Source organism: Excalfactoria chinensis, chromosome 11, assembly GCF_039878825.1.
Source record: "Excalfactoria chinensis isolate bCotChi1 chromosome 11, bCotChi1.hap2, whole genome shotgun sequence".
NCBI lineage: Eukaryota > Metazoa > Chordata > Aves > Galliformes > Phasianidae > Excalfactoria > Excalfactoria chinensis.
Window position 1 is genome coordinate 12,554,997 of NC_092835.1, and position 26,815 is coordinate 12,581,811.

The window sequence follows — 26,815 nt, forward strand, 5'->3', positions numbered from 1 at the left end:
GCACATTTGCCTGTCTCTGGTCATCCCTGGCTTTTACCTTTTGTTTTAGTTTCCTTTTTCCCCTCCCCTTTTCCATTCCCAATTTAAGCATGACCCACCACAATGGCAAGGCAGACAGCGTAGATGCACAGCTCCATCCAGCCCAACCAAAAATGCTCCCTGCACTCCAGCCATGCTGCCCTGCAGCAGCTGGAGGTACCACAGCCCTTCAGCACAGTCCTCACCAGGACAACTTCACAAGGTTGTAATTAGGCGCAGTGGGGAGAAGCAAAGCGTGAGTGCATGGCAAATTAACAGCTTTGCAATTTGCCACTACAGAAACTCAGCAAGGTCAGCTTTGCAGACCAGCCTGGCCAACACCAGCCTCAAGGCTCAGTGTACAGACACCATACGCAACATGCTCTTGAAAGACAGACTTTCAGAAACAGCTTTCCAATCCGTTTTCAAAAAGTGTAACCCTACATTGAGCTAATTGTTTGAATTACTCATCATTTGCATTATCTCAGCAAACAAAAGAGTGCAGAAACACTGAGCTCTGGTGCCCAGTTATTTCTTTCTCCCCAGCTCCCACCCTTGCAGCTTCAAACTTTGCTCTGTGATCTCAGCTCATGTTTTCATTTTCAAATATACATTTCATGCAGCATTTCAAAGACAAAACACTGGTCACCTCTGATGCTGCTTGTTTTTAAAGCCTCTCCCTACATTTATATGTGGGACAGTATTTTCCCTGGTGGCTATACCAGAAAACTACATTAGATTTCAATTCTTCCAACACAAATATTTTCCTGAATGCTTCCTGCTAGATGAAAAATAGTACATGGAGGGAAAATAAGAAAAAAATGCAAAACACTCGTGGCAGAGGTTGCTGTGCACTTCCTGCATGGCAGAGCATTCTCCCCAGTGCCCAGCAGCTCACAGCCACCCACTCCAGCAGACTTCCTGGCCCAGCCCTCTCCTCTCAGTCAAACAACACTGCAGAATCAGGTGGATGTACAACCCCCTGAAGAAGGTGGTGCCCAACTGTGCCAGCAGCAATTATGGAAATGCTTCCCTTCCCCATGCACATCTGAATTCCTCCCCAAAGCATGGAGGTTGATGTCATTCTCCTGCTGAGGTGAGGCAGCTGGATGCACAACCTGAGATCATTCTGGTGCAAATGACAGGAACATTGGATGATCAGCCACCCCTGATCCCAGCAGTGTCTGCAAAAAAACACAACCAGCCTTGGCTGGTTGCTGCTGCCACCAGAGCAGGCTCCCAGCCACATGGTTCGCTCATCGCCCACACAGGCCAGCCCAGGATGATGGAAGCTCAGCCGGGCCGGGTGAGCACTGAGAACTCGTACACCCATCTGCCAGCAGGACCGCTCCAAGGGAACGTGGGGGAACAGCACATCATCCCTACAAGCAGATGTTACCTGGGACTCATCCCCCACTCCACTGACCTGCAGCTTGCCATTCCCAGCAGACACTCTGGGAGGCACCAGCTGTCTTGGTACTGCCCAAAGAAAACTCTCATGGCAGCAGAGCACTCCTGACTGGCCACCCCTATCTACACCAAGCTCCCTGTTCGTTCACATCCCTGTTAGTCAGTAATGAAGAAAATTTAGAAAATACATTTCCTCCCACACACTTCCCAAGGGGTTTGCAAGCTGAGCCATGAGCACACCCAGTGGGGACTGCTGTTCTCTCCTGAGTGAAGCATTGCTGTGGTGCAAGGTCCCCACACAACAGTGCCGATCAGGGACATAGCTTTGCCAGCCAGAGTCTGGGCACTGGGGATGGAGGTGTGTGGAGGACACAGCTCCTGGCCACATCAGCATCTCCTGGGCATCAGTACAGTTGGTACCCAACAGGCACAAGGTGCCCAGATTCACCCAGCGCTGCAGGGGCTCTGCAAGAAGTCAGCAGCTGGGGCAAGCTTCTGCTGCCCTCCTAATTTTTCCTAAATGTCCAGCCATTTTGCATTTGTTTTGAATTCCTTGCCACGAAGTCATTACGCATTCAGGTGGAGAGGAAAGTGAGCTCGGCGGGAGTCTGACAGTAATTCTGCATTAGTTAAGCATTAGTTGACAGATGTACAAAGCAAAACCATTACTCCTGTCATACGTTGGGCCCTGACTTTCTTTTCCCCATTGTGGTTCTCCTCCAATCAACAGCTTCAGAGAGCCACACAAATGCCGAGACGAAAGCCATGCAAAAGCTGTTATCGGAGGGGCTTTCAGCAGTAATTAGAGGTGAATGAAAGGGGGAAAAGGATTTTGTCTGGAACACAGTTTGGCAAAGTGTTGCCATTGCATTTATTTATTTTAAGTGCTTTTCTATTAAAGCAAATTCAGTGACAAACATTTCCGAACACACACACCATTTACAGCAGGCACACCAGAATTGATGTTCACAAACTTCAGGTTGCTGAATATTAATCAAATTTGAATTTATTTGAAATTCAGTCCATTAATAATGATACTGCAAAACCACAAGAACTCCCTAGAAAATTTGGCCTCCAAATAGCTTTTACTAAACCACTTACTACATACTAATTACTATTAATAGCGAAAGAAATACACAAAGAAATCACTGGGTACTTTGCATTGACGCAGCCAGGATCCATAACTGCATAAAAAGATCAATGCTGCTTTTCTGCAAAGCAAACTTTAAAACACACTGAATATGTAGGAAATCATAGCAAATTACACTTTCCTGTCATTACTGTTGTTGGGTGCAAAATCAAAGCTACGTGGAGCAAATAATTTGGTAGTGTTTCTGGGCACCTCCATCATGAGCCTGCCCAAATGCCTCCCACCACCGCACAGACTCACAGGTTCAGAAATACATTCAAGGCTGTTAGGAAGAAATTTTCAGGGCAGCTGAATGATACTGGCATCTTGGACAAGACTGTTCTACCATATTCTATGTAATTCAAAATTAAACCCAGGAACCTACACAGCATGTTAAAATGTGCATAAAGATGTTATAAGACAAAAGCACATTGCCTTCTATTCTTGGTTCTTACTAAGATGATGCTCATTTTAAAAGCCTACGCACGAACAAATGGAACAGCACAGGTTAACCAGGACCCACACTCTCTGTACATCAGTTTGCATGCATATTCCCACAAATCCAGCACACAAGGTTCATGAAGAATTAAGGTGTACTCCCCTACAATCTTGATGAGACTCAGTTGAGTGTTTGTCAAATATGTGAACAAGATCTGCTAAAGTCACATTGTGCTAAACTCCTCCTATCAGCTCACACTGTCTGCCCTCATACAGACACTGTGGGTTTCAGCCCACTCCCTCTGTGAGGACAATAAGTGCCAGCACAAAGATGCTGGCCATGGCCCTTCGCCATCATGCTGGGCAAGAGTGACAAGAGCCATTTTGGCAGTGTACTTATCCCACTAGGAGCCAGCTGAAGCTCTGGTGTGCAGTGATGCCTGGATAGCCATAAGCATCCAAGCCCCACTGTGCCACAATGCCCACAGGTCTGCTCTTGGGATGCCTGGTCTCAAAACCAGCAGCCTCAGCCACACCCAATCCTTTCTGGGAACCAAGCAAGCTATGTAGGAGATAATTATTTTTGAGAACCTGAAACCTTCAGTTTTAAGGTGAAACAAATTTCCAGATGAAGGTTCCTATAAACCCATCATTTCCTTTAAGATAAGGCATAGAACAACAGTACTTATAGCTGCTGGACTTTCCAGCAGTCACACTGTTCCTCTGATCCAGTGCTCGAAGCCTCTAATTCCATCTCTATCTTCTATCTTTAACTGTTCAGATATCACCCACCTTTTAATAACCAGCTTCAATATTCCATTGCCTTACACTGCTTTCTGTTATACCACCCTTTCTTTTTCCCCTCCCACCTGTTAGATGCTCCCTGCGACTAAATTATGAAAGCATTTATTTAGAACACAGAAGCAAAGAAATTAGATTACATTGATCCATGACAATTTGCTTCTACACCGCTGCTCCATGAAACATCTCTGCCATGGTTTGCACACACCAGACCTTAACCACCACACTCCTCCCTCCAAAATCTTCAAGCGCTTTTTTCTTTTTGGTGGTGTTGCTCTCAAAGCAGAGACCCACCAAATGACTTAAGACTTTCCTGATAAAACAGTGTACCCACCTGGCCTGGCACACCAGCACATACATGGCCCTTTGAGCATCAGTGGGGTACTGAAGTTGCACTGTGGATGGATTCTAGACACAAAGCACCATTCTGAAGGAAAGACTCAGTGCTGCAGGAGACAATAAATGGAACCAACTGTTCAGTAAGCTCAGGAGAGGAGGAGAAACACCTGATAGGAGAGGCAGGGAGATGCAGGCACAAGCTGTGACCACTAACCAGTGAGGAATTAATTGCACCACACCAGCTATTGCCACACATAAGTCCAAATCATTGGATTTTCTACTCTGTCCACTCATCTGGATGATTTCTGTCAAGCACTTAACTCCTTGGACCCTAACCTATAGAAAAAGCATAGGAGGAATCAACGTATCAATGGTGGTTTCAGCAAGTCCCCAAAAGGACATATGAAAAAAGAGTTGTCAATTTGCTGGGTAAAAGCCTGTAACCTGGGGCACGTCACACCCTTGTCAGCTAGGGTAAGAAGCTTCCCAGTTATTAGATGTCTCTCTTCTGCCAGTGTATCTGGGCACTCGTATAGCATCCAATCACCTTCCAATGAGAAAGATCAATCTCTTAAAACTCAACAGCACAAAGCTTGTTCTCACAGCCAAAGCTCAACTCTGCAGGCCCTAATAGGCTCCCAGTATATTCCCAAATCCTCCCTGAAATATGGACTCAAAACAGGCAATTCTATTTTTTCTCTGAAAACAGCACTAATAAAAACATTCTCTCTTCTGCTAATGGAACCAAACAAAAGACATACAAGGATCATATTTTTTGTTCACCGCAACACAGCCCTCAGACTCAAAGCCACATCTCCAAAGCAGCATCTCCCACCTGAAACACAACTTGCCTGCTTTGTACTCGTCTGAGTACAGCAGGAGCCAGATCCTAAGACAGCCATGCTAGCAAAGCAAGTCTGCTGAGCCAGACAGAAGCAAAGCCTTAGTTATTTACTACCTCTGAGCTTTGCTGCTTGGAAGTTTTGCCAGAAGAAGGGTTTCTGTCAGCAAGAAGTGCCCAACCTATGGCACACAGGCTGCGTTCAACCTGTGGCAGACTAACTCATTCTGCCCACAACCTGTGTCTGTATCAGACCTTTCTATACAACCGTCAGTGGCAGAAATTTCAGTAAGATTTGAACCAAGGACTTAACAGCTCACAGTGAAAGATGAGGACTGGAAACTCACAGCTTCCATAAGATACACACTATCTGCTGCTGCAGTTGCAGTGAAGCTCACAAGAGGCAGCAGATACACTTCCAGTAATTTCTATTTCCACTCATCCCATTTGTATTTGTTTGTCTTGCTTCAGCACATCTAATTACATTACACAAATCACACGGACTAGCACTACTCTTCCCTCCAGAAGTCAGTCTGAAGACCCAAGCAGATGTTAATAAACTATTCAATTGCTGGCTTGCACTGAACTGAATAAGAAATTGCTAATAAATAAAATAAAACTGATGTAAAGCAACAAAATGGTGCTTCTGTTTGGTTTTCATATTCCAGGAAGCCTCATACAACCTGCATGAGAAGTGCTTTCCAGGTGCAAGCATTCATCCAGGCATCAAGACGCCTGAGCTGGAGACATGTGGCCCAGCACCATGAGCCTCCAGCACCACAGCAGCATGACACACAGCCTCTGGTTATGAGACTGCATATTTCAATGGACACACAGCACTTTCATAATTGTCTAGCTGATAAGAAGCAGTGTGTCATTTGTTTTACCATCCACTTTCTTTGTTATTGTTGCATTTTTACTGTTATCAAGAACAGAGAACTAAGGGAGTACCTTCAGTCACCACTCACAGCCTCCTGTTTCCACTTTTCTCTCATGTTTGTCTCTTGTCACTGAGATCATAAGAGCCAGAGGATGTGGCGTGCCCAGTGAGAAGGTCCTGTGAGCTGCTGAGTGCTTTGCTTTATGTAACACCATAAGTAGTTTCACAAAGCGGAGCTTTAAAAATATACCCAAGTAAAACTTCATCAATGTTGAGCTGCTCTTGCAGCTTAGAGATTACTTCAGACATGCATATCATGAAGAAGCCTTTACCTACAGCAAGACTTTTATCCCAGAGCAGGGTAGCAGTGCGTAGGTGGTGGGATGCCCATCATGGCACAAGGCTCCCTGGCTGATCACTAGCTGCCAGCTGATGAAGCAACAGAATAAAAGCAAATACAGACAAAAGAAACACCACACTCATTTTTCCTGTGCCGGAAGTTTTTCCATATGGAAATTTGAGGCAAAGCTAAGGCAAATTCCCCAGATTCCTGGTGAAATGGCTGCTAAGCACAATTGTGCTTTTCTCTCCCTCAGCAGCTCTAACCAGCAAGACACAGCAGCTGCCACCATGGGACATGGTACTTTCCCTCTCCCCAGCGCTCCCCTCCTCTACAAACTCAGGGGTGGCACAGAGAGCAGCAGACTGATGTGCAGTCTGCAGGGCAGAATGGTGGTACACTGCAAAAAAGTTATGGACCATAAAATACATGTCTTAAATTGAGGTCATTTTCTCCAGCTTTGATTTCTCAAACTTTGCTAGACCACAAGAACCCTATGCAAAATCATCTGAATATAGACATCATTTTTGTTTTTTAATCCCAAAACCTCAAGTTTAAAGACAGGTCAGATCAGTGCTGGTATTTGTCTGAGAAGTACTTCAAATCTAAGCTGTCAGAAAAGTAAATCCAGCTAAAAATGCAGAAGCATAAGATAAAAAATACAATGCATTTAAAATCTGTCACCACGGGTGCTCCAAGGACAGCTAAATCAACTGCAATACTGGTAATATGAAAAGCATTCAATAATTCAGGCACCCTGGGCTATAAGTCAGCCTTAACTGCACGTGAAAGTTATCTTTCCTGTTTTTCCACTTGATCACTAGAGCGAGGTTCTGGTTAAAATCTCATCTGGCGTGTTTCTTCTTTGTAAAACATGGCCTAAGTCTCAAGTGACTATTACAAAACTAAGCAGTTCAGAAAATAAACAGAGTTTTCTGGAAGTACAAAAAGTCTGAACAAAAGCTTGAACGAATGATGCTCTAAGAATGACTAGATGTCCGTAATACATCTTCCACAGGCCTTTGATAAGTTCCTGGTTTGTTTGCTCTCATCTTCAGGTTTAATATGGAGCTTTAAAGAACAGGAGGCAGACCTGATAATGTTTCAAGCTTCTCCCTCCAGGTGGCTTCAGTGAGGTGGATGTGTCACAGAGCTGCACAACTTGTACCTTCTTTTTTAACTTATTTATCTTGCAAATATGAGAATCTCCAGAAACCCATGTGGGATCAAAAAAACATTGTAAGAAGGCAAATTGCAATTTGGGAGCTTCTCTTTTCATAACATGTGACCTAATATCATTTGCACTGTAGGATCCAAAAGCACAACTTTTGAACTGCTTCCCTTCCTCTCTTCACTGTTTAGAGGAGTCAGATGGCATCTGTCTTTGCCTAAGCACAGCTCTGTGTGACTTCTTAAGTTTAATACAGAGACAGAAAACCCACTGGCTCTCCTGCACCATGTTTCATCACACCTCTTCTTCCATAAGGAAAGCAATAACAGCTGTTTTAAAACGTGGTTGAAGTTTAGGTTCCTAAAATAGTAAAGTAACACTATTTTTCCCTTTCTTTTATGCTCACGTTCCCCACAGGGTGCAGGTATACACGCTACTTTCACCTTCTGTTCTCTGAGGATGCTTAGATTTACCCTCTCCCCAGTGGCCCAGAGGGACCAGGCTTTCTGTGCCCAAGTGCCAGCTCTCCTGAGCCAGGGTTATACATGTTGCAGGGCTGGGGAAGGATGGCCCTCATCGACCCTGGACACAACACAATAGCACTCAACATCTCACTCCCTGCTTGCCAGAGGAGATTTTACACTATGACAAAGAACTCTTCAGCAAAGTTCACCTCAAAATCTCAACTTGAGGTGTTAAAAATAAGAAAAAACCTTAAATGATACAAGTTATTACATTTAAACCCTTTGGGGGAAGTGGGGAATGATTTTGTGATTAAGGACCTACTATGGGGCTCAGGAGAATTAGTTCAATTCTGGCTCTGAAACAAGCTCCCAGGATCCCATGGGAAAGGCTCTTGCTCTCTCCTACTCACATGGACACTGGCAAGGTAATTTGTAAGTGCTTGCAGCCTTCAGATGGTGTAGTGCCAACAGCCAAGTAAACACAAAGATAGTGAGTTAGAATCATTCTGAGATCAGTCTACAGGATGCTGCCTTTTATCACCCAAAAGGCCAAATTTATATTTTTGAAAAACTGACATTAGGAGCAGTCTTGACAGAGAATAAGTTACATTTTTACTCACTTCTGGGCTGACAGATAGCTCCTGACAGATTTAGCTAATGTATTTGATGAGAGAAAAAAGCAGCAAGATAAAACAAATTGAAGGCCTTGCAGAAAGACGCTTCATTCTCAAGCAGAGGGCTATCTTTGACAGTTTGCACTGCAGGGAAATTTTGTTCAGTTAAATTCTGTAACAGGTATCATTTCTTGGAAAAAAAAAAATAATTCTATAGATTGATTTAATTCATAAAATGAGCAAATCCCAAAAAGCAAGTTCATCTGCCAATGTACACAATGGTGGAGCAATCAAGCAAACACTATCAGAAAAATGTAACACTGAAGTCACTGTATAATCTAAATGAAGTTCCTCACTACAGAACACACTGTGAAAGCATCAGACAGCCAGTCTTGCAAAAGCAAATGAACAAAACCATTATTCTGATATACTGATAAGCACACATGCCAGACAGTTCTTCACCATTTACTACATGCAGAAATGTATTATCTGGAGAGGAATAACTGCACGCATCAGTACATGTTAGGGGATGACCTGCTGGAGAGAAGCTCTGCAGAGAAAACTGAATTTGTTTAAAAACAAACAAAAAAGCACAACAGTACAACCTGCTTTTGTTTGCACAGGATGCTCTTAACTACAAGTACGTGAAAACACCAGGCCTTAGCAATGCCCATCACCTGCCTGAAGTGCACAGAAACCAGCACTGCAGACAAAGCAGCTTCATCCCACGCCCAGCAAGGAGTGCCTTAGCAGTTATCATCCACAGTGTCCTGCTTCAAAAGACATACAAGTACCGAGCTGCAATACAGCCTTCCTGAGTGTGTATAACACAGAGCACACTGGCCTGCAGTGTTACTAAACTTAGCACAAGAACTACAAAGTAAATCTCACCTCAATAATAATGTTAACCTTGCACACAAGTTGAAACAAAACTACAAATTAATACAGTTGTCATGGAAAGTTAGAGTCAGATTTTATTTCTTACTGATTGTTCGAGACAAACATTTTAGATGACATCTGTGGCTTGTTCTAAGCAAGGTTTTAATCTATGACCATAATGTAGGTCACAAGATCCAATTCAGTATTCATGCCAAGGAGCCAGACTCAGCAGTAATATCAATAGCTGTCAAGAGTGTGCATGCTGTTTCTTTTTGCACTACCGTTTAATAAAAGAATATAGCCCAATTAAGAAGATTTCACAACTTCTTAAAAACCTGATTTACCTATTTATTTAAATCATGAGAGCAGTATTTAATTTACAACAAAGCACCATCCCCTAATCCTATGCATCTAAGAATATTCATGTTTAAAATCTGAACCGCCCTCACTGTTTCTGCCACGCTTTTGGCTTTCAATGAGCTTCAGTAACTCAAAAGAATTGCAACCAACTTGGTAACTGAAAAAGAAAGCTTTGTGGAACGGGAAAGTTCACAACGGGAGAAGAAAAAAAGCCTTTCTAAAATAGCCAGGTGTTCACCTCAACCCATACCAACTTCAAACAGATGCAAGGACAGTAGTTGAATCTGATTTCAGACTAAGGACATAAAAGGTAAGCTTTATATTCTTATGCTTTCATAATGTTGGAACGAATTCATTTTTAGATGAAGAATAGTATACTCCCCTACTCTCCTATCCTTTCACATAAAGTTTGCTCTGAAAATAGCATGGCTGAGTTCCAGTCTTTCAACTATTATTTGATCACTGCTAAGTATTTGCAAGTTCAGATTTTTCCAAGTCCCACTTATCTACTTGATGTAATTCACGTAGTATCAACCATGTATTGTTCTACTTTTACAATCAAACATACTGTGGTAAGTGATCACGTTAGTCATGAAAACAGAGAATGAAACACTTGGAAATACAAAGGTTCAGTGGTGTTGGAAGACCACCCCCTAACGGCCTAACACTCAGCAATGCAGGCTTAAGCTGAGAAAGGAGTAACTGGCCTAAAACAGCATTCTTGCTTGGCAGTGGAAGAACAGATGTAAGTTTGCCTAAGGTATGAGTGACAGTGTTTGCATGTGGCCTTTCATATCTGTGAGAAGTCATGTTTAAACTGAAGGACCAGTTTGTTCAACAAGGCATAATTTAAGTGATCAAGAGGTAAGCAATTCTTCAGAATACATTAAGAGCACAAGTAGAAACTTCTAAGAATCTCACCAATCCCTTGTCACAAAGGGATCCAGGAAGTTTCCACAGAATAGCTCTTCAGGTAAAAATAGCACAGATATTTTAAGTCTATAATAAATGTACAACATAGCTGGTTATATTTTATCTTTTGGAGATGTTCTGTAGAATTCTAAACTTCACAAATAAATGTATACACCATTCAGTTACTGAATACTGTTAGAGCAGGAGTTTCATTCTGCTTAATGGACTGTTGGATATCAGTGGCTTAAATACAAAAGTGTGTACAGTGCTTTTAAAATTTCAGCTCAATAGCATAAGCAGATGATGAAATACCTGCAAGAGCAATTGTAGATTAGGGCATCTGTGTATGTTCTTACAGTCTTCCAGATTTGTGAAGAAATATATGCATACCATTTCAGGATGTACATGACTATGAATATTCACACTGGCATACTCCGCACAAACTTTATCTTTACTGCTCTATTTTATTTACAATTTTCTTACATGGAACGTACGTAGACTTGTATCAGATTTAAAAGATGCTTGAAGTTGTATTTCAGGGGGGAAAAAAATACGTTCAATCATACCTTTCCTGGTCTTTGCATAGCCACTAATCAAGCCCAAATCCTCCCAATTCAAGTATCTTTCCTTACTCAACAGAAAAATGCCCGATGGATAGAGGCACACCGTAACCCTCATGGAGCTTCTATGCTAGGTAGCCATTCACCATATCCACTGCCTTATGTGAGATCTTGCTATTACCACTGTTCTTCACACACAGCAAATATATTCCCAAATGCTGTAACTATGATAGCCAGTGATCGATCTTCCACGGGCATATCATGATTTACTACAGAAGAAGAAAGCATGCTGGCTTTATCAAGCTTGTGTTTTCATCTACTTCACACATTTGCAAAAAGATAAAAAAAAAAAATACAACTCTTAGGTCTGTACATAATAAGACAGATTTTTAAAGCCTTCAGTTGAGCATTGATACAACATCCCTGCAGCTGCAGAGGTCACTTTGATTTAGCACAGGTATAAGAACTGCACTGGAAGTATAAATGAAAAGTTGTATTTTCTCCTTCCCGCTGTCAGAGCATCACTGGTCACTCATGATTTAAAGCTAAATTTGAGATAAAGATTTCCAATTCCATAAAAACTTTCACAAATGACTACACTTGAAATGAATATAATATTACCACAGAATTCATTTAAATTCACATTACTTTTTTCCTGATTGTAAAACAAGGCAGCTACTTTCCAGCCAGCAGAAAATGCCTTTTTATTATTGTGCTCGTGGTACAAGAAAAAATGCACAATTTAAGTGTACAATAAAGAGTTCTAAAACAAAAACAGACACCTCTCTTCCCCTCCCTCCCCCCTGCCCCCCCTTGCCCCCCCCCCCCCCCACCCACACACACTTGTATTCTATATAAGAGGATAAATATAAAATCCATGTGAGAAACATCAATTATGCAGTTTCAATACAACTTCCTATTATTAGTTACTATGTCTGGCTGCTTTAGTTGCATGCGTGTCATGTCATTCAGGAAGAAGAAATCCAGGACAGATGTTTAATCACTCCAAGTACTATGAATTATTAGAAATTAATTTAGTGAACAATTTCAAAGCTCTCTCATTTTAACTAGGTCAAATTTTGTTATCAAGTGTAGTGAATCAATGTTTTACATTTCTTTCAACACATTAAAATTTTAACTGCAGTTCTGAATAGGGACTATTTTAGAGACATCTCTAAACCAAACTAATTTTACTTCTGATAGAATCTTGAAGCATGATTTCAGCACAAGAACAAAGCACCACACATGACTTTTCAAGAACACAAACCCTCATTTTTAACTTCTTGAAGGTGCTTGTGCAAGACCTGACTCATAGCAGGTGATTGCCTGTAACTGCAGCACACTCCCATGAATCAAAGAAGAGAAGCTGTTTATATTCAGACAGAAGCCTGTTGCCAGTCTTGCACTGTAGTCACTTCCTTATATGTTCTGCAAGCCACAAATACTACGTCCAGTGTTGTGAGGTATAAAAACAAAAAGTAGCACATTCCTTAGATCAGGTGCACTTTCTAGGATAGTAAGAAGCAACTGATCTTTATTGTAAGCCACAGAAAAATAAAATTAACACATTTGTCAAAGTATAATAGGACATTCCCAACTATATATTCAGAATTCCATGTACTTCTCAGTTAAACTGGTAGAGAATATATACTTTTGATCTCAAAAAATACCCTATTTCGAAAACCACCATCACATTTCAGATCATAAATACTCAAAAATGCTTTGGTAAACAGATAACATGAAAAATGGGCAAAATAAAGCTTTACATTATTTATTTTTCCCTATGTTACAGGTTGGATAATAATCAGCTTTAACTGAATGGCTATTTGTTCATAGCATTATGGATCGTCAAAAAATGGACAAGTATTTCATTTTATATGGCCATTATTACATTTTAAGTCAAATTTTAAGTGACAGTTTGATCCAAGAAAACCCATGTAAAGATGTAAAGTCAAAAGAAAAACACTTTTCATTGCAGGTGAGAGTTCAAGTTGCAAATGGAAGGCCAACCTGTTAAAATCAGGTCAAATGCAATGTTAGTTTTGTGCTCAGTACAATGATATTCCTGTCAAGCTGGGCATCTTTTTCATATATTCTTTTAAATAACTCCGTGGTAGTTCATTAAAAAAGTCTCATTGTTATCTTCCTGCAAGAGCCGCTATAACCACAACAGTTCTTAAAGGACCATGCCATCGAATCCCATTCCAGTGTCTTTCTAACTAAATGAATACAAAATTAATAACATGAATTTCACTGATTATCTGATTTAAAATTGGTGAAAATGTTGAGAAATTTTCCTCAAGCTTGAGAACCAAAATGATAGAAAATAATCATTTTCAGGTATCTTGATTATGCACACAGCTATTTCCCACTCAGCTAGGTTTAGACTCAGTTTCCCTTACAGCTAACAGAAATAAAATACCACTTAAGGAAATAGACAACTAAAACTATAAAATCCTCAAAATCTGCAGGATTACTCCTGAACAGATAAAACATGTACATGTATATTTGAGGAGGGAGGGAGGAAGGGAAGAACAGGAGAAAAGCCCTGTTTGCTCTTAAAACAAAGCATAACATGGAGAAATATAACCATTTCAGAAATCAAGTATCTAGAATGAAGCCTGTACACCACAAAAGCTGGCAATTAAATCACTACAAAAGCTCCATCAGGACTAGTTGAAGAACATTCACTCTTCCCACAGACTTAATGAGAACTCAGGGGCCAGACACCCACAAGAGACAGTGCTCTGGAATTCAGTCTCTGAAGAGCAGAGCCTAGAAACTGGTAGGCTTCAAGGGACAAAATATTTTCCTTCCCTATTAACATTACACATAACACAATATTATTGTATAGACCCAGGTGAATACTAAAATTAATATAAGTACCAACTATAGCACTAGAAATAATCTTCTATCAAGTATTTAGGATGTTCACAAAACAGAAGAAGTACTGAATGTTTCTTACCTATTAAGATCTTCAAAATCCGTTGAATAATCATCTTGGGAAGATGAAAGACTTCTGACACGACATGTAAGGATTTATTCTAAAAGAAGTAAGAATATGACGTTAGATACGTGTCACCAGAAAAGTCTTTTAAAAATTAAAATAATCAAAAATATTAATCTTTGATAAAAAACACACAACAGACTTCCAAAATTTATTCTTTAAAAATTATATACTTTAAAAATGAACACAAGTGGCATACTATTGCTCCCTTGCCTCCCTTTAATTAAATAGCTCCAGGGAAAAGTGAATAGGTCTTGTTTCTCTAATCTGTGGAATGCCTCATGATACACTACAACACAGTTCAGTCAGTTCTTCCTGATGCTGTTTAACAAAAGTCTAAAAAAGTATATCGACATCACATCAATCATTACAAAAGAATGCAACCCCAATGGGATGTTTAAAGCCAGGAATTCTGCTTACACAAGATCCTTCTAAAGCTTTTGCTTCATTTCTTTTCCCATGAGTAAAGAGCTCCTGAACAGTTTACATTTGGAAGCTCCTTCTTCAGCAACATGAAGGATCATATTTCCCTCTATTTGCTTCCCAAAATAAGATGTGGCACTTGTACATCATTTATATGCTCTAAATTAAACATGCTTTTGGAATTACAGTATCTTAGCTGGATCTTACTGAAAAGCTGCATTCTTAACTTGCTGTAAGACCTCAACTCAAGTACAGACTTGCCTGTACTCTGAGATGCTGTCCACAAGCACAGCTTCACATGGAAAAAAGTAACAATTGTATCTTTCTACTGTTTCCTCTTTTTATATTTCCATTGCAGTAATTATGAGGATTCTCCAAAATAGAGCTCTGTTGTGCTCTCTTTGTACTAATTGTTGGACTTCCCAAAGATCCCATGTTCTAGGATAAGTGATATACAGAAAGTGATGCAAAAGATGACCTAATGCAAGTATTAACACAAGCAAATATGGCACCAGAGGGGTGTTGTCAGGTTTTTTTGTCTGCTTGTTTGTTTTAAAGAAGGCCTGCTAGCCTAACTGAGCAAAAATAATTCAAAGGAAAGAATCTGTTTTGCTTCTAGGAACATTATATTTTTATTGAAAGATGATTGACTGAAAGCCTCTAGAGAAATTATCACCTACTTCTCCGGAATAGCTTCAGTACAGTCTCAGAATCTCCACTTTGACAAGAAGGGTTTGGTTTTCCCATGAGTCTTTATTATGGGGTAATATCTTTGTCACAAATTAATATTTTTAAATAAACTACCCTTATTCTAAACACTCTGAAAGTTGGTAAGAACACAACTCCGCTACTCAGTGTTATCCTATGAGGAAAGACACTCAAAGATCTAAGGTACCCCTCAAAAAGGGAAAAAGCAGATAAACAGATGGCTCTTCTGTCACATGACTTCTGGTCACTGTTTTTTGCTTATTTGCTTTAGAAAACCAAGCAAAATTGTGGGAGATCACAAGGTGAGAAAAAAAGTTTTGGGAATTATAAGTGAGGAGGATTAGGAACTGAAAAAATGAATAAATATTATTCAAGACTGAACAGTCATGGTACAGAAACAAGACAAAAAAAGCTTCTTGGAGCTGCAGAGGGAACTTTGTTTAACCTGGTATTAAATGCCTAATATCCATAGATTCAGTATTTTATACACATCTTCATAGCATCAATTCCGTTACATATTTACTCCAGAACATACAGAATTCACCTGCATCTATATCTGGACTGAAAGTCAAGAAAGTATGGGGATTAGATAATGTTGAAGAGAAACAGCAAAGAAAAGACAGCATAGCTTACTAAAACACTGTGCTAATTAGAGAATGGTACTTACACACCATGCTTCTAAGCTACTATATGTGTTAAGAGAAATGATAAAGGTTATCTTGGATGTAAGGGGCTTTCTGTCTGAAACAGCACAGGAAAGGAAGCTGTACTACTGTTGTAATACCCAAAAGTACATAAGAACCTCACTCATTTCTGCTCTAGAAAAAGATGCAACACCTTTATAGAGAACTGCAATTCAAGCATTGTTTAGCATTTCAAGCCAAAACTTCCCATGTTCAAGTCTCAAACTATAATTCTAAGAATTAAAAATGAGTTTTCTATTATATCATGACACAAATTTCATGTTTGTAATTGGCACGTTTTGTAGAGAGAATCCTGTGATTATGCCCAGGTGTCCAACAAAAAGGCTTCCTCTTTTCTACTGAAGCTGCTGCGAGTTGACAAAGTTGTTCTTCCAGGATAAACTTTGAAGGTAATGAAGACTAAAATCATTTTGAGCAGAATTTTTTTGTTGACCGAGCCAAGAAATTCTGAATATGGATTCCCTAATAAAAATATAAATCTCTGTACGTATAACATTTCTCATAGAAAATGGGATCAAATGAAGAAAAAAGGGACAATTTTATGGTAAGATTTTAAGCTTCCAAAAACATAATTTAAAAGGGAATATAAAGCATATAAACACTATCCTCATATCTAAGTGTAAGTTAGGATAATAATTACCAAGCTTGAGAGACATTTCCTACAATAAACTCATGTTAAAAATACCAGACAGGCATATTCAAAAGCATGATGTTAACATAGTATCTCTGAAATAACATGATGCCTCAAGAGGGATGGATTGTTTGAGAAAAATAAGCAGAAGAGATTGCACAGAGGAAAATGTGCAGAAGAAGGCTGAAAACGCAAGCAAAGTAAGAAGCAAGTGACCCATCCTAATTATCTTTGATAGCAGATGCTGCTAACAGATGCTCTCTCATTGTGCTGAAAGTACAGCTGTGAGAACCAGAAATAGATACGAAAGATGCTAAGCTCAAAGATGTATCCCCTGCATCTCAAAAGGAGATACCTCAGATATCACTCTAGGCTGACAAAGCACATTTCTCCCAATCACCTCTGCACTATGAAGTAATTCAATGTACACTCCCTCCTTTTGCTTAAGCAGTTAATTTTAAGGCTTCACAAATGTCAGAAAAAGATATGAAGAATTGCTAACAGGTGTACTAACCCTGAGTAATAGTTCATTCAAGTTATAATTGTAGTATGATGACAGTTACTTTCCTGACTCTCATTTACCTCAGCTATAGCCCCCAACCAATGGGATTGTAAAGAAAAAAAAGAGTAAAAGCTATTTGGAAAAAGAAAAAAACAGAGCAATAAAAGTGTTTTGAACTGCTCAAGAAGTTCTTTATTACAAATAAAAGTATTACAATTGACTAAGGGGTGTGAATCTCATTGCTCTTGAAACATCTTCCCTGCTGCAGGCTTAGTCTGTGTGCCTAATTACAAATAAAAACAGTCGTAAGATGTCTGTATCTGTTCAGAAGTAAACCTAATAGCTGGAGGAAGATAAAAGAGATCAGCAGGAGAGCTGCACATCATCAAACATATGGAACTATAAGTAATTCTGCATATTACAACTTCCTGATGCTTTCAGGATGCTAGAAGTCTCCTTGGGCTATGTAACTGTACCAAAAGGAGCCCAATTTTATGCACGTCTAATTTTGGACATCGACTTCCTTCTATAACTCAGCCAACTGCACTACTCAACTCATTCAGATAATGAAGTTTATTTTTTCTGAAAAAGTGCAATTCATCTCCGAGTCCATTCAACCAAAACACAATGTAAGAGCTTATCTTTCTTGTAGCCTTATACAAAAACCTTTTCTAAAAGAATATTCTTTTTCTATGACGATGAAACTTGAAAACAATGACAACAAAATGGCCACAAATCATATTTTCACGACAACCTTCACATCCATAGAAAATTCTGTAAAGGTGAGAAGAAACCATCTCAAAACTGCTTTAGGTAGTTTACAGCACCTTTTGTCAACAATAAGCTTTCAGATTTGAGCCCTGGAAATTTTGATCCATGATAACATCTTAATTTCTAGGAACAACATACTACGTTGATTTCTATTCCAAAACTAACTGGGCAAGTATTCTTGAAGCACCTCTGGAATACTTAAGCAAAGGAGAACTAGGTGCTTGAAAATGCGATTTTAAAACACATTCAGCACAGTTTACACGTTAAACAGGCTCCCTAAACAGGGCAGCTGATGGTGTTTCTGAATCCGGCATGCACTTGATTATTTATTTATTTATTTTAAAGCAAGAGGAAAGATGGCACTTGTAGCCTAATCCTTTCTCCCAGAGGTAAGCACTCTCACTATTATATTTGTCCTTTATTTCAGATTCCTCCAGTAACTTCAGAGGCTCAGTCCTACAGACCAACAGTCAGTCCTGCTTGCCCATTCATATAAATGGTAGTATAAGCAGAACAGATGGGAACAGCACAGTGTTAACTATCACTACAGAACGCACCACAGAGAAGCATTTGCATGCACAAGCATTGCACATTTTCTTCCTTATGCACTCAATACCTATTGCCATTGGTATCCAGGACAGAGAATCATAGAATGGCTAAGGTTAAAAGGAACTTTAAAGATCATCAAGTTCTAATTCCTGCCACAGACAGGGCTGTCAGCCACTAGATTGAGCTGCCCAGGACCCCCATCCAGGCTGGCCTTGAATGCCTTCAGGGACAAGTCTTCCACAATCTCTCTGGGCAACACGTTTCAGGGCCTCACCACCCTCTGAGTAAGAAATTTCTTCCTAAACAGAATCTCCCCTCTTCAAGTTAAAGCCATTTCCCCTTGTCCTATCATTATCAGACCATGTAAAAAGCCAGCCTTGTAAAGCTCCCTTCAAGTACTGGAAGACCACAACGAGGTCTCCCCAGAGCCTTCTCTTCTTCAAGCTAACCTATCTCAACTTCCTCAATGTTCCATCATAGGAGAGGTGTTCCAGCCCTTTGATCATCTCCATGGCCCTGCTCTAGACCCACTCCAGCATCTTCACGTCCTTCCTGTACTGGAGAGCCCTGGGCTGGACACAGTACTTCAAAGGGCCTCATGAAGAGACAATCACCTCCCTTGCCTGCTGCCACCCCTTTTTTGATGCAGTCCAAGATACATTTGGCTTTCCAGGCTGCAAGTACACGCTGCTGGCTCATGTCCAGCTTTTCATCCATCAGGACCCCCAACAGAGAGAAGCAAGCTCAGAGATTTGGTAGCTTCTACAGAGAACATACAAACTCAGTTTATCTGCAGCTGTGCAAACCAACTGAAAAAAGTGGCCTTTGTAATAATGTCCGGCCTGGGCAGGCCTGACACCAGCAGCTTGCCTGGCTGCCTCCAGCACCTTCACAGCTGCACATTTTGCAACAGAGAAACCGTGTTCCCTAGGTCAGGTTTCAATCTTCCAAGAAAAACAAACAAGCAAGTTGTGTTTTACAAACAAAAGCGCAGTTTACCAAAGATAGCTTGCCTTTAATCAAATCAAGCTGCTTTTATACGACGACCAACCTTCCAAACAAAAACGAAAACCAGCGAAACACACGGAGCTGGAGCTGCGAGGTAAGGACGGCTCGGCACGGCGGAGCGGACCTGCAAGGCAGCAGCCGGACGGTAGGTGGCACCCGAGCGGGGCCGGAGCTCCGCGGCAGGAGCCGAGAGCAGGGATCGCAGCTCTGCCCCGAGCATCGACACGGAGCTCGCTAGCTAAAAACAGGCGGCAACACTCAGCTCAAGGACGAGTCGCTAATTTCGTCGTTTAAACTTGAAAAGCTCTTATTTCGGGACATTTACTTCAGTTACCTCAGCATCCCGGCTAGGACAGCGGGAGGCAGCAGCAGCACGGACATAGCGATCGTGACCGCTGATCTCGGTACTTCAAAAGGGACGTTTACAACATGCTAATAAAATAAAACAGTGCCGTGAGCGCTACGTACCGCTCAGAGAGCACACGCGGCCCGCCGCTGATCCCACACAGCAGCGCGATGCGGCACCGCGCCGGTAGGCGGGGCCGGAGCAGAACAGCGGCGGACGGTCCGCTGAGGGACGGCAGCTCTGAGGGAAGGCCTCGCGGAGGCGCAGTTCTGCTGAGATACAGTTCTGCTGAGGGACAGCTCTGCTGAGGTACATCCCTGCTGAGATACAGCTCTATTGAGGAACTGTTCTGCTGAGATACAGTTCTGCTGAGGGACAGCTCTGCTGAGGTACATCCCTGCTGAGATACAGCTCTATTGAGGAACTGTTCTGCTGAGGTACATCCCTGCTGAGGTACAGCTCTATTGAGGAACTGTTCTGCTGAGGAACTGCTCTGCTGAGGTGCAGCTCTGCTGTGATACAGCTCTGTTGAGGGACAGCCCTGCTGAGGTACAGCCCTGCTGAGGTACAGCTCTGCTGAGGTACAGCTCTGCTGAGGAACTGCTCTGCTGAGGTGCAGCTCTGTTGAGGTACAGCTCTGTTGAGGTACATCCCTGCTGAGGTACAGCTCTGCTGAGGTACAGCCCTGCTGAGATACAGCTCTGTTGATACAGCCCTGCTGAGGGCGGCGGGAACCGCGCGCTGAGGGGAGCAGGGGGCGAGAGCGCGAGGCGTTCCCGCCAGGCTGCAGCCGCGAGCCTCGCGAGGTGTCTCAATTGGCTTTCTTATTTCTTAGGAAGGAGCAGGGCGTCTGGCTTTCTAGTTGTAGCCAGAGAAACGAAGGCTTAAGCTAATCTCTCGAGCCCAGACACCGCTCGCGGGTTAAGTTTAATGAGTCTTGCACCAACGCCTCAGCAATCGCCGCGTGAGGAGCAGCCTCCTCCTCACAGAGCTCCACACACCTTCGCACATCCCCGCCGTCCCCTTCATTACCCACACCCGGCCAAACCACGCCCCTTGCCTCCCCGAAAACCAATGAGAACCGCGCTTGCTGAGGAGGGCGTCGAGAGTGGGAGACTGGCCAATAAGGTGCGGCGTTGTTCTGGGGGGTGTGGCCGGGTGCCGCTCGGGGCGGGCCTGGTGTGCCGGTGGCAGTGAGTGCGGTGGGAGCCGGGCCGGGCTGGCGGTAGGTGCCTTCCGCCCTGCGCCCGCCCGCTATGAACTCACTGGAGCAGGCGGAGGGTGAGTACAGTAGCGCTGATTCTCGGCGCTCCGTCCTGGGTGTAGGCTGTGCTGCAGCCCTTCCCCGGCCGCCCTTGGGCTTAGCGGACCCCGTAGGTAGGCCCTGCTCGGGAGCGGCGGCAGCTGGGCTTTGTATCCGGCGAGCTGCAGCGGTGTGAGGATGCCAACGAGCGGCCGTCGGGCTACGTGGCGCCACTCAGGGGCTGCTCTTACAGCACGGCACCCCCAATAAGCGAAGCTGTAACGTTCAGTTTCCATTTTCTGAAAGTTCGGTGGCTTTCTGTTATTATTCTAACTTTGGCTACATAACACGGATGTTTCCTTGGGGGCAGAGCTGTCGGCCGCTTGCCCCTGTGCCAATGGGATGCTCTGCGTAAAGCTCTTGCTGACAGCACGCTTGAATCGGGATTCTTGTGATGCCCTCCGTGCTACAGTGCCCGGTACAGGGCTTGGTGCCGCGCAGGGAGCCCCGGTCGTTAGCTGTAATTGCCGGACTGGCTGTAGCTGTTGGCATCAATGAGTGCAGTTAGCAGGGCTGTGGCTACAGGCAGGGCGCTGTCATCTGCTGCTGCCAACTCGCTGCACGCTTCTTGGGAGTAGTTTGAACTTGGGAAAGTGCATTAGTAATGATTACGTTACTTATTCTCCTTATAATTGGATTGCTTTATGATAGCTTAAATAAGCAGTGGCTGTAAGTTGAAGGGAAGGATTTTCAGAATGATGTTAACTGAAACACTACAGTTGAAAATCTATGTGTTATTAAAAAGCTTTTTAACTCTGGGTAGAATTCTAGCTTTGACTGAATGTTGTCAAATATTGGCCTTGTTCAACAGAGGATTGAATCTAACAGACTTGGGGTGAAACAGCTCCTTGACAAGTGGTGGTTGGTGAGGATTTTACACAAGTTAGTATGAACTGGAAGTGCTGTTCTTCTCTTAGCAGCAGGTTAAACGGAAAGATCTTGAGAAAACTGGAAATAAGGAAAAGCATCTATTTAGAGGGGGGGAAAGAAAAGAATTGTACTAAGATTACTGAATTAGTGCTTGCTGTGAATGTATGTATCTGTATCTCTCTGTATGAAATATGGCATTAAGTGCTCTGCAAAATAATGTCATCAAAGTGATGCTGCAACTTAGCTGAACATCTGGCAAATAGCCAACCTCTTTTTTTTTATCAGTAATAGGACTTAAAGGCTTCTTTGATACAATTAATCTCTAAAACACATTATCTGTTTGTGTGTGAAGGGGCTGCTTAAGCTGTTCTAAATACAGGTGTTTTTAAAGCTGTCTGAAATGCTTTGAGTTCTTAATCATTTCTGTTTTCTTTAAGCAGGAGTGTTTCTTGTGTTTAATGTAACGGCATTGTTACACTTTTCATCTGGAGTTGGGTGGAGTTATTCTGACTTGGCTTTTATTTCATCTGTGTGATGAGTACATCTGCTTTCTTGTGCTTGTTTAAGAAAGTGGCGTGTACTGGGGAAGAAAGCAAATTCCTTTTGTCTTTTACATCAGGGTATGTCTAAGCAGGTGAAGATCTAATTACACTTACAATGTATCTTCCTCAGATCTCAAGGCTTTTGAAAGAAGGCTAACTGAATATATTGCGTGTTTGCAACCAGCTACAGGACGTTGGAGAAGTAAGTTTGATGTTTCAAGGGATACATTGGATTCTCTTATATGCTTTTTAGATTTACCGGTGTGAATTGATTTATTCTTGCCCAAACAACAGTCTCTGCTTAATGATCTTTTTACAGTTTCTGTGGTGTGCATGCACTCACATGCTCTGCTACAGGGCAGTAACGTGTTCATCTCAGGTTAAAGTGTAATACTTGCCTGGAAGCAGAAGCAATGTCCTGGGTGCCATCGAGCATTCCTGCCACTGCTGAACACAAATTTGACAAATAAAAAAATGTATGAATTAAAGGATTGAGTTTGTATCTGATACATATAATGGCTTGGATAGTTGTGTTCTTAAAACCAATACTCTAGTCAGATATCAAGATAGAATGAGCTCCAGGCTGAATTATTCTGCAGAGTTGGGATATTAATGTGTTGTAGGTTTTTTGTCTGTTTTGTTTTTGCTTTTTGTTGTTCTGCTTTTCTGTCGGTTTCCTGAAAGCTCTTACTGCTCAGCCAGACACTGCAGGTTCTGGAATCAAACAAGACTAGGTCAGATATCCCTTCAAAGTGAAGGTGAAGAAATCATAGCAGTGGGTCCTGAGACAGAAAGATCTAAGAGCAGAATGCATCTTCATCTGTTCTAACAGGAAAGTTTGAAATGGCAGAGGAGGGAAGCAGAATGTACCTGAGATGTGCTGCCAACTTTCAGATCAGTAGTCCATGGTAGAAATAGACTGCTTTTTGCTTCAAAGATTCTGCTGAAGTTTCCATACTCAGAAACTATTTTGTTAGTTTTATAATTCATATATACAGGAGACTTTTTATGATGAGGGTATTTATCTCAGTGCTACATTTTTTTCTCCTTTTACCCCAGAAAAGAAATACTCATTACAGAAAAAGAAGTTTATGCTTTAGGTAGATCTTCCCCAACTTTCTTTAAAAAAATTAATTTGTTACCATCTTTGTGGTGTTTTGTGTTTTAACTTTTTATTCTCAGCAAGGAACGCGTAACGGGTTGTGTCTTTGTGTTGGTTTTTGTTCTCTTTATATTTTTTATCAAGGTAAAAGTCTGTTTTCATCCATTTAAGTTTCACATTCAACAAGAAATGCTCAGATCTGCAAGGCTGCCAGTGAAAGCCTCAAAGCTTTATCAATGTGCAGTAGAACACACGCTTTCTCTACTGTGTTCCTTGTTTTTTTAGTCACTCGCTGCTCTCCAGCCCTTTATAGTCTCTGAAAATCAAACTACTCTCTTGTATTGCTGTTGTTTGTTTAGCCTTTTTCATTCACAGTGAGCTGATCATTCTGAAGTTATTTTGTATTTGTTTTGTTTCCTGGCTCCAATTTAAGTTTGTTGGTTCTTTTCTCTTTCTCTTCTTTTTTTTTTTCCTTTCTGTGTCCACTTTCCTTGCTAAGTGTGTTGGTTGAGATTGGAGGGGAGTATAATACAGCTTAGCTGTGCCAATGAAACTGTCACTGCTAATTCTTCAGGCTTTTTCCTGCAGAGAGGAGCTAGCAGGATAGAAACTGAATACTGAATAGTTGGTGCGACTCTTAACTCCAGTCTTCCAGCTCCTGATTTTGCTAGCTGTGTTGTTTTAGAAAGTGTTGTTTCTTCATAGCATCGGGATGCTTTGTACCTACACAGGAATCCTGTACAGAGTCTCCACTGTTAAAAAACAGTAGAAGCTTGTTTACGTATTTTCATTTCTACCCTCCAAGGAGAGCTTTTTCCTCCCTTAGATACGGGAGAAGAAATAAGTGCTTAAGAGCCTCTGTTGGGAAAAAAATACTGCTTTTGATAGGAGTAAAATATGATGCTCACGTTCTTGTTCTTTCTTTTTTATCAGTGATTCTGATAGTGGTATCAGTCTGCACGGCAACTGGTGCTTGGAACTGGTTAATAGACCCAGAGACACAAAAGGTAAAGGTCGTGCTAGTCCTGTGTGCAATCTGCCTCGCAGCCTGGTGTTGCACTTAAGTGCTGTAGTATCTTGAAAGTCGAAAGGCTGAAGATTGTTCTCCCAAGGATCTCAGAGATCACTTCTAGCTCTCAAGCCATCTGGACTGTTTATGTACTGTGTCCTCGCACAGTGCCAAGATACTGCTGCTTAAGGTGCATCTAAAGAATTGTCCACAAGTATGTGGAAATGACTTAGAGCAGTATGTTTAATTCGGTGAACTAGACAGCAGCTTTCTGTCTGCGTGGAGCATGTCTATGCTAAAACTAATGAGATTTATTTCCTAGGTGTCGTTTTTCACATCACTTTGGAATCACCCGTTTTTCACAATTAGCTGTATTACTCTAATAGGCTTGTTCTTTGCTGGAATACATAAAAGAGTGGTGGCACCATCAATGTATCCTTTGGTCGTGTTTTTACAAGTTAGGTGCTTTAGTTGTTGGTTACTGTGTTGGTGTATGTTACTGCTGTGTCTTCATTGGGCTGTTAGTGTACAAATACTGGCTGCTTTCCTTGACACGGTGCACGCAGTATAGCAGCTCGATGTCGAACTGTTTTGGCAGAATATAATATGTCCTGTGATGATGTAAGTGTCAGTGGTTCATTCTCTACACCTTTTTTTTTTTTTTTAAGATGCAAATATTTCAAAAATAAATGTGAAGTATTGTATTTCACTGAGCAGCACTTGTATACGCCTGATCAAATTGCGTGGACGCGTGTAGAAGTGGAATGTGGGATATTTAGTGCTGTGTCATTTTGAACTTACCTGTGAAATTGAAGTGCCATTAGGCTCAGCGTTCAAGGTCTTAACTTTTTCATTGTTTTCTGTCTTGCAGACTGGAAAATTAATTTTGAAACCTAGGCCTCATGTTCAATAAGGGCTGTCTTCCTTCAGTTTTTTCCACTGCCATGGAAACCAAAAATGACCTTTTTTTGTTAGTTTAAGGTAGCATGACAGCAAAAACAAACCCACCGCCACCAAACAGGACTGGTTGTCACTGCCTAGTAATGAAAGTCTTATACAGTTGACAGTGAAAGTGTGCAATATTACTTTCTTGACTATTTATCCAAATTCTTTGTTATCATATCAGTGCTTTTGCTACTTCTGATTACCTCTTTTTCAGTATTAATGTCACTTTTTTACTTCAGCTAGAAGAGAACATACAGGCAATGTATGTGAATTGGTTATGGAATTGAACCTGGAAACCGAACCTCATTTGTGTTGTGTATTTGTAAGCTATTGTAAATAGCAGATTAACACCGACGTTCAGGACAAAAACAATAGCTATTTGAGTTTTGTTGTCTCATGAACAGTATTGAAAAGAACACATGCCATTCCCAGGATGTTTTATTAGCACACTCACTCATTACAGCTGTCCTCATCTGGTCGCTGTTTCTGGATCTGGTTAAGAGGCTTGCAGAGAGACTGTCTGTGCTGGAGAAAACTGGTCTTAATATTTAAGAACTTTGCAATTATGTTGAGGATCGCATTTGTCAAATTGCGTGTGTATATATGTATAGTGCACCAGCCACTTTCCTTGTGGTCACCTGTAGCTCATTGATCTGGTTCACAGCACTGCTATTTTAAGAAGACTTTAATCTTTATAACGTTGTCTTAAATACGCTTGCATCTTCCTGATTGTAAGACTGTACTGTAACTTGATTCACAATCCCATGCTGAGTGGATTTTAGGCTGCGATTAGTCTGAATATGAAACTGGTATTGCAAATATGTAACTTCAGACTTGTTGAAGAAAACAGTGCCACAATACATTAACAAGGTGTTGTTCCAAGTGTTATAAGCAGGGTGTGGATGTTACCTGCACAGACTGTAACTTTTTGGATAGCTCATCTGGCAAAGAATTTTAAGAGCTGAAGTTGTTTCAGGTGCCTTTTAAATTCCCAAGCTCTCAGTTGACTATAACTGTACAGTAGTTGCAGCTTCTGTAGACCCTGCCTGTGGGCTGGGCTGGCTTGAGGCAGCCTATGGACAAAGTGACCATTTGGGCATCAACATCGGTCCACCGCGATCCTTCCAGCAATTCTTCCGCCCGTCCATCGTTTTTAACCGTTGTATATTTTGTAGGTAAATGTGTATAAAATAAATGCTTTGTATAAACAGACGGTATCTTCTTTGTACCGCGCAAGTC

At 41.6% G+C, this 26,815-nt stretch overlaps 1 protein-coding gene and 1 long non-coding RNA gene across 2 annotated transcripts in view; one reads left to right on the forward strand and one right to left on the reverse strand.

The window, feature by feature from the left end:
• Positions 1 to 19,824, reverse strand: part of LOC140257075 (uncharacterized) — a 32,191-nt gene extending 12,367 nt beyond the window's left edge. The window contains exons 1-2 of the long non-coding RNA XR_011904945.1: positions 19,503 to 19,824; positions 14,122 to 14,200 (exon numbers count right to left, since the gene is read on the reverse strand). This is a non-coding gene — a long non-coding RNA (uncharacterized lncRNA). The remainder of the gene's footprint in view (positions 1 to 14,121; positions 14,201 to 19,502) is intronic.
• A 1,119-nt stretch (positions 19,825 to 20,943) lies between these two features.
• Positions 20,944 to 26,786, forward strand: CNEP1R1 (CTD nuclear envelope phosphatase 1 regulatory subunit 1). The gene is made up of 6 exons (XM_072346072.1): positions 20,944 to 21,086; positions 22,651 to 22,722; positions 24,556 to 24,629; positions 24,954 to 25,063; positions 25,198 to 25,252; positions 25,503 to 26,786. The coding sequence occupies exons 1-6, from the start codon at positions 21,062 to 21,064 to the stop codon at positions 25,542 to 25,544; spliced, it is 378 nt and encodes a 125-aa protein (XP_072202173.1). The 5' UTR covers positions 20,944 to 21,061; the 3' UTR covers positions 25,545 to 26,786.
• The last annotated feature ends 29 nt before the right edge of the window (positions 26,787 to 26,815 follow it).

Coding starts and splice junctions, on each gene's coding strand:
- CNEP1R1 (XM_072346072.1), top strand. CDS start 21,062: ATGAACTCACTGGAGCAGGCGGAGG. Junction 21,087..22,650: donor CTCACTGGAGCAGGCGGAGG/GTGAGTACAGTA, acceptor TATCTTCCTCAG/ATCTCAAGGCTTTTGAAAGA. Junction 25,253..25,502: donor ATAATATGTCCTGTGATGAT/GTAAGTGTCAGT, acceptor TCTGTCTTGCAG/ACTGGAAAATTAATTTTGAA.